General features: G+C 40.3%; 1 protein-coding gene across 1 annotated transcript in view; it reads left to right on the plus strand.

Annotated features, from left to right (window-relative positions):
• The first annotated feature begins 3,980 nt into the window (after positions 1 to 3,980).
• LOC106533159 (sodium/hydrogen exchanger 2) overlaps positions 3,981 to 7,472 on the plus strand; it is a 9,615-nt gene continuing 6,123 nt past the window's right edge. The window contains exons 1-8 of the mRNA XM_014029399.1: positions 3,981 to 4,430; positions 4,980 to 5,202; positions 5,323 to 5,563; positions 5,646 to 5,896; positions 5,987 to 6,204; positions 6,613 to 6,809; positions 6,887 to 6,976; positions 7,352 to 7,422. Coding sequence (XP_013884853.1) covers positions 4,028 to 4,430; positions 4,980 to 5,202; positions 5,323 to 5,563; positions 5,646 to 5,896; positions 5,987 to 6,204; positions 6,613 to 6,809; positions 6,887 to 6,976; positions 7,352 to 7,422 — 1,694 coding nt within the window. The 5' untranslated portion in view covers positions 3,981 to 4,027. The remainder of the gene's footprint in view (positions 4,431 to 4,979; positions 5,203 to 5,322; positions 5,564 to 5,645; positions 5,897 to 5,986; positions 6,205 to 6,612; positions 6,810 to 6,886; positions 6,977 to 7,351; positions 7,423 to 7,472) is intronic.

Raw genomic sequence — 7,472 nt, forward strand, 5'->3', positions numbered from 1 at the left:
TCATGCAGAGRAACAAGTASAACKTTCTGGAATGGCCATCTCAGTCCCCAGACCTGAATATAATTGAAAATCTGTGGTGTCACTTAAAGAGAGCTGTCCATGTTCAGAAACCATCAAACCTGAATAAACTAGAGATGTTTTGTAAAGAAGAATGGTCTAAAATACCTTCAGCCACAATCCAGACTCTCATTAGAAGCTGTAGGAGGTGTTTTGAGGCTGTTATTTCTGTGAAAGGAGGATCTACTAAATATTGAGTTAAGGTTTTTTTGGTGCCCAAATTTATGCACCTGCCTAATTTTGTTTAACCAATTATTGCACACTTTCTGTAAATCATATAAACTTCATTTCACTTCTCAAATATCACTGTGTTTGTCCCCTCAATGATATATTTAACTGATATTTTTAATCCAAACAATCAATGATTTATAAAGGTAAATCAGGAAAATTAACAAGGCTGCCCAAACTTTTTCATATGACTGTATATACAACACATTAATTGTTCCGCACTTGGTCTATTGTGTTGAGGTATGGGGAAAAACATGTAAGACTATTACAAATCCTGCTTTTGTTTAGCAGAAAAGGGCTACAAGAGTCATCACTCGAAAAAAAATTACCATTATCCATCTGATATATTATTTTGTAAACTGAAATTAATGAAATTCTATGATTTGATTGATTATAATATTTTGTTAGTTACGTATAAAGCACACCGAAACGCATTACCTTTAAACATTCAGATAAACTTTACAAAGAGAGAAAGCTGTTATAATCTTAAGGGAATAGAGATGTTCATGAAACCTAAATTTGGAACATGCTTGAAAGAACGATGCACCTCAATTCAAGGAGTGAGACTGTGGAATAATTTAGAAAATGATGTTAAAAGTGCCACATCAATGTGTATATTTAAGAGAATGATAAAGACTGGACTGTTAAAGTATTAAATGGTTTAATATGTAGTCATTCAGTTTGTTGTTCTAGAAAGTTTCAATGTTTTGTTTTGTTAACTGAAGATCATTATAGTTTGAATCTATATTTGAGGAAAAAAGGGGCAGATATTATAAGAATTTTTTCTTCTCTCTGCCACCTTTCATTTCATTTTATTTGTGTTTTCTTTTTTATTGTACATAGAATTTTGTTTTTATGAAATGAATAAAGTTTATAATTCAAATTCTGAGAAAAGATTCTCCACAAAATTCAACAAACTCTACTGAGGTCTCAAACAGTACATGGAGAAGATGAGCTTCTCAAACAAAAACTTGTGTGAACACAACCAGGCAGCAGACCAACCACATCCATCCATCCATCCATCCATCCACCCCAGACTAAAAAAAAATCCCTCCAGTGAGTTTTTGGTCTTCCCCCGGTTTTCACTCAGTGAAAATAAAAAACCTCACCAGCGTGAGGAACTGCAGAAATCATACTAACCAGATGTCCAAACCAACTCAACTGACTCCTTCCAATGCGGAGGAGCTTCATGATCTGAAGATGCACTACTTTTAAGGGTTTGAGTACCCTCACAATCCTGGGGGGCTATGTTGTCAGCACCTGCTAGGGTCTGCCATGGCACACTGACCTCAGAAGAGGGGTCAGACTAAAAGCATGGAGGTCTTGTTGAATGAAGACTACAGGAACAAGGTCCCTTCACCCAGAAAAGGCCATCCGTGGCACCTCCTGGAGCCAGGCGTTGGGATGAGGGTGGTGGGGTTGGTGAAAAGACAATTCAAGGTTGGGTGCAGAATGAGCTGGGTGGCAGAAGAGATGCAAAGCTTAGGCAACTGCATCATAAACTGGTTTTTACATGGGTTGATTTTTTTTTCCATGCAGACTGTTTCTAGGCAGCTGCCTGTTGATCACAGTATATAACTGATGGAGAAAAAAGTAATTGATTTGTAACCTGCAAAGCATAAATCCTCAACTAGATTTCACACAGTTGGGGAGGGTGGAGACAGTGGTCCATTAACATGCAGTAGCACTCTTTAGAAGCTTAAGGCGCTTTGCTCGTGTGCGCAAGAAGATGGAAAACAGGGATTCACCGAGGTTTCCGGTAATTACTGGATTAGAGATGTCAGTCTAATCAGGCTTTGTTATATATACTGTCTATCTGGAGATTAAGGGAGGTGAATCAGAGGTAATTTATAGCTTGTAATCAAAATATAAATTGAAAAGAGAAAAAAATGTTTTAATTTATTTTTATTTCAAAGATGTAGCAAAAGACCACAAGCACTGGGAAAACTGCTGGTTGTTTATAAAATGTAAAGAAACATTATTTAGAGTATGTTAAACAAACTTGTGCAAGTATGCATATCATAAAATGATATATACAGTAGGTATCAGTTCTTTTGATAGTGATTTTAAATTTTTTTTTTAATTTTTGAATTTTTTTGTATTTTTATTGTCTTTTGCTGTTGGTGTTTTATTGCACATCCAAGAATTTTCCAGCAAAGTGAAACATCAGACTAACATACCTTTAAGTGTTCTCAGTCTGCAGATCTGATTTCTGGCTGAAAGGAGGCTGGAGTAAACAAAATATTGAGCCAGGTCATCAAAGTCCATGAGTCATAGGACTAATAAAAGCTGTAATTGTGTACTTCAAACCAGAACCTAAACACTGGAAGTAATTAAAGGTCTACAATTCCCAGTGGAAAGCATATCACCCACTAGGCATCTCAACAACAGTCTGSAGGACTGCCCTACAGGCCTGGATTAGACGTCAACACTCAATCCGCTGGAGGGAGCTGATGGACTGTAGACAGGTATAGGAACTGATTAACTGCCCAAATCTAGGGTTTGRGAAAGCTCTCATCTCCCTGACAAGGAAAACTCTAAGTACACTGGTCGGAGTCCTAACTGGGCACAATCTGCTCAAACACCACAAAATGGCAATGGTCTGTGTGATGCCTGTGGCATTGAATTACAGACCTTTTTGCACTACTTAGGCCACTGCGTGGCTCTGCGCAGTCAAAGGAAAATAATTCTTGGGGACCCCTTTTTGGATCCTGAGAAGCTCAGAACGAGTGTTTCTAACCTTGTGTCCTTCATCTGAGGGACGAGAAGGTTTGAATAAAGACCAGTGTCTTTATGGGGAGAGCAATGGGCCCACTTAGGAGGCCTCCGCTCATATGGTTTTTATATCCATCCCCACTAACCATAACCATATCACCCACTGCCTTCATGCCGGTGAATCAAACTTTATGTCTACCAAGAACTTTTATGTAAGGTAATGTTGAAAAGTTGTGGTTAGTTTTGGTCAAACCTCAAAAGTAACATTTTGTACAATCTTACACAATAGATCACACACTCAGGGTACATGTTACAAATGAGTCTCATCTACAAGCATATCATTTTTATTTCAGTATTTCTAAAATTACTGAGTTAAAGCCATAAGCTGTGGCAGGCAGCCATCTTTAATTTACTTGACTTTGAAGTGGTACATTACCTGTAGAGCCAGTGATAATTTTCTGAAAGTTTCATTAACATCCATCTGATGGTTTGTGAGATATTTTGCTAGACAAAATGAGCAAATTCCAATTAAGCTAATTCCAAGGTTTTAGGCAAATATCTTGCACAGAGTGTATAGCCAACTATCTGTAAAACTAACTCATGGACATTTTGGTGTCCATAGCAAAACTTTGAGTAAGTTTTTGATGAGAGAATGACTTTATAAGATGGTTTGAAACGTAAAAAAGTCGATTTTGCAAAAATCTCCCCCCGCAACCATTTTACATCCTGTGAGAGGATAAATGTCTGACACAATTGATGTGATGATTGATAAGATTACATGGCAGGATAAATAAATAGTTTAAAAACACAAATTATGAACTTTCTGTACAACAAATCAGCCCATCACAGTATTGTGTATGTATGTATACAGTATACATATTTAGATGATGATTTAGGTCAGGAATCAGCATGTGGAGGCTGGACTAAATCTTGGTTAAATATTTGTAAATCAGTGGATAACCCTCAGTAACGATGGGAYCATGACTCTCAGTACGTCCCACCTGCTGAGCTCTGTACTGTTGGATGGATGTCAATGCAAGGTCAGGGATTCCTGTTCACATTATCAGCTGCATGTGTTCAGCTCAGCCTGTTGTTGTGTACATTCATGAGCCGCTGGCCCTCCCTCTTTCTCTCTAACTCCCATCCTATTCTCTCCTGCTGCCTCTCTTGCTGTTGTCCCTTCATGGCTGCTCAGTGGACTCTCCCTCTGATCCTCTCTGGGTGCCTGTTGGCATGTTTAGCCCTGAACCCTCCTGATAAGCCTCCTCAGCTGTCCAACCTGCCCCCATCACTGGGCTTCAACAGCAGCAGTAGAGGCGTCTCTGTGGACACGCCCATGGTTCTGACAGTGTTCAGCGTGGACTACCACCTTGTCCAGGCTCCCTTTGAGATTGTGTTGTGGATCATGCTGGCATCTCTGGCCAAGCTGGGTAAGTCGCATCTTCAGTGGTACAGGAGACCACATTTTGGTTGCAGTAGAGTAGTTCAATGCAACTATTAGGCTAATGTATTGAAACCTGACTCATATTGTACCCTTTATTGTGGGTTAAATAAACTACTGTGGAAGTTTATTAAATKAAAATCAGTTTTCTCAACTACAGTTTGTAGATGCATCTACTGCAAGCTAGAACTCTACAAAGATAAAAAAAAATATGTGAAAATGCATACAATCAGAATTTAAAAGGTATTTAAGAAGAATCCTTGTTTTGGGAACAAAATGGTGAGAAACTATTTGCTAGCAAACAATCCAACACTTATCCTTCAACCAGAGGGTTATCAGTTTGACCTCCAGCATTTTATTAGTGTGTCATGGCAGAGGAACAAAAAACAAGATTATTTAATATTTACCAGCGAACAGGTAAAATRCTAAAGTTTTTGGGATGCATTACTCCATGCGTAACTGGTAAAAAGCTTTTAAACAAAAATATGCTTCATCTAATGCTTAGGTGTTGTCCCCTGAATGGCCCTCACCGCTGCAGGTTTCCATTGGTCCGGTCGTGTCCCAGTGGTTGTCCCAGAAAGTTGTGTTCTCATTATGGTGGGCCTCCTGGTTGGGGGTGTGATCTACAGTGTCCGCCACTCTGCTCCACCAACTCTGAGCGCTGAAGCCTTCTTTTTATTCCTACTGCCACCTATAGTKTTAGATGCTGGATACTTCCTGCCAGGGAGGCTGTTCTTTGAAAACCTTGGCACCATTCTCTGGTTGGTGAATCCTAAATGTTTCCTTTTAAAGTAACTATATGTTTTTTTTTGTCTGTGGTGTGTGTATATGCTGTAACTCATGTGCCTCTCATGTGAAAAGTCTATGTTGCACATTTCCAGGTACGCATTGCTGGGAACCTTGTGGAACGTTCTGGGCATCGGCCTGTCTCTGTACGGTGTTTGCCTGCTCGCTCCAAGCTCTCTAGGAGATATATCCCTGCTCCACTGCCTGCTGTTTGGGTCTATGATCGCTGCTGTGGACCCAGTGGCTGTGCTCTCTGTTTTCCAGGAGATGCAGGTCAACGAGCAGCTGCACATCTTGGTGTTTGGAGAGTCTCTGCTTAACGACGCCGTTACAGTGGTCAGGGCAGGAATGGTACGAGTGTCCAGTCAGGATGWCTTTAGCGTGACAATGTTTCAGGATGTGCTTCTTTTCTCGCCAGGTACTTTACAAACTGTTTGAGTCCTTCCTGCGGCTGCCGTCAGTGACAGGACTGGATGTGTTGCTGGGGGGTTGCAGGGTCATGGTGGTGGGCCTGGGAGGCTTGTTTGTAGGTCTATTCTTCGGCCTGCTGGCGGCCCTCACCTCACGGTTCACTTCAAGAGCCCAGGTCATCGCTCCCCTCTTTGTCTTCCTCTATTCCTACTTGTCCTACCTGACGTCAGAGATGCTTCACCTCTCTGGGATCACAGCGTGAGTGCTGCTGAGCAACAGCCCAGCTCCTCTACGGGTTCAAGGAAGACAGATTTTAAGGKCAACTCTTTGTTTCCCTCCACTCCACAGGATTGTGACTTGTGCTGTGACCATGAAACAGTATGTTGAAGCCAACGTGTCCGAGCGCAGCAACACCAGCATCCAGTACTTCCTGAAAATGTGGAGCAGTGTCAGTGAGACCCTAATCTTCATCTTCCTGGGGGTGTCCACCATACAGGACATCCATATGTGGAGCTGGCCTTTTGTCTGTTCCACACTGCTGCTCTGCCTCGTCTGGAGGGCGACAGGTATTTATCACAACTTTTAAAGGTGAAAGGTAGGCAACAATGTTTTTGCCTCTCTGTCTGCATGCGTCTGTTAGTAAATATCTCAAGAACCCAGCCGATTACTTTCAATGACATTTTCAGAAAATAATAATTAGATGTATATTTACAACTGATTAACATTTGTAGTGAATGTGATATTGTATAATGTGAWACTTCAGCACAAAACTCTCTAAAACTCTGTCAATATTACTTCCTTAAACAGACAAGAAGGAACACAGTTTTAAGGAGAATTAGAAGGCTGCATATGATGCACAACATCCTTTAAAACAMCAAAAGTCACCAACTCAAACTGCTGACAAGCAGCTGAGGATGAAGAAGGTGAAGAGGGGTGTGTATCTAACCGAGCTTCCTATTTTCACTCCCTTTCAGGTGTCCTCCTGCTCACTGCTGTGGTGAACAAGTTTCGGAGGAACACTGTGACTTTCCGAGACCAGTTCATCATCGCCTACGGTGGCCTGAGAGGAGCAATCTGCTTTTCCCTGGTCTTTTTGATTGATGACTTCCCAAAGAAAAGACTCTTCATCACGACCACCATCGTGGTCATTCTCTTTACGGTCTTTGTACAGGTCGGGAAAGTAAAAATAAATGACAATAAAACACGTTTTTATTTATTGAATGATAACTTTTTAACGTTGGGCTTAAGGGGATGACCATAAAACCGTTGGTTGAGCTTCTGGATGTGAAGAGGAAGAAGAGAGCCTTGCCAACCATCAGTGAAGAAATCCACAGCAGGGTGAGAAATTACTCGGAGTTTGATTCTCAGTAAACAAAGAAATCAAAAGAATAAAAAAACAAAAGAAATAAACATGATGCCTGAATGGCTGTTATATKTTTTTTCTAGAAAAGTAAAATAACACCACATGTACCAAAGTTTATTTTTTTATAGACCTAAAAGAGCAACATGAATTATTGGGGTTTACCTTCAACAAAACCCCTCCATCATGGCACAGTGTACAAATAAATATATAAAATGTAATCCATTGTAATATTTTAGCAAGTAGGTATCTAATAAAGAAACACATTACATTTAGAATCACAAATAATAACACAACATCAGGATTTATACAGGAAATGAACATTTGTGTGTTGATGACAAGTTTGCTCTCAGCTCATAGATCACCTGCTGGCTGGAATAGAAGATGTGGTTGGATAYTGGGGACAGTACTACTGGAAAGACAAGTTAGTTTTACTCGTTAAACTTTTACTTCACCTTCTACTTGAGTTTTTAA

Source organism: Austrofundulus limnaeus, unplaced genomic scaffold, assembly GCF_001266775.1.
Source record: "Austrofundulus limnaeus strain Quisiro unplaced genomic scaffold, Austrofundulus_limnaeus-1.0 Scaffold896, whole genome shotgun sequence".
Classification (NCBI taxonomy): Eukaryota; Metazoa; Chordata; class Actinopteri; order Cyprinodontiformes; family Rivulidae; genus Austrofundulus; species Austrofundulus limnaeus.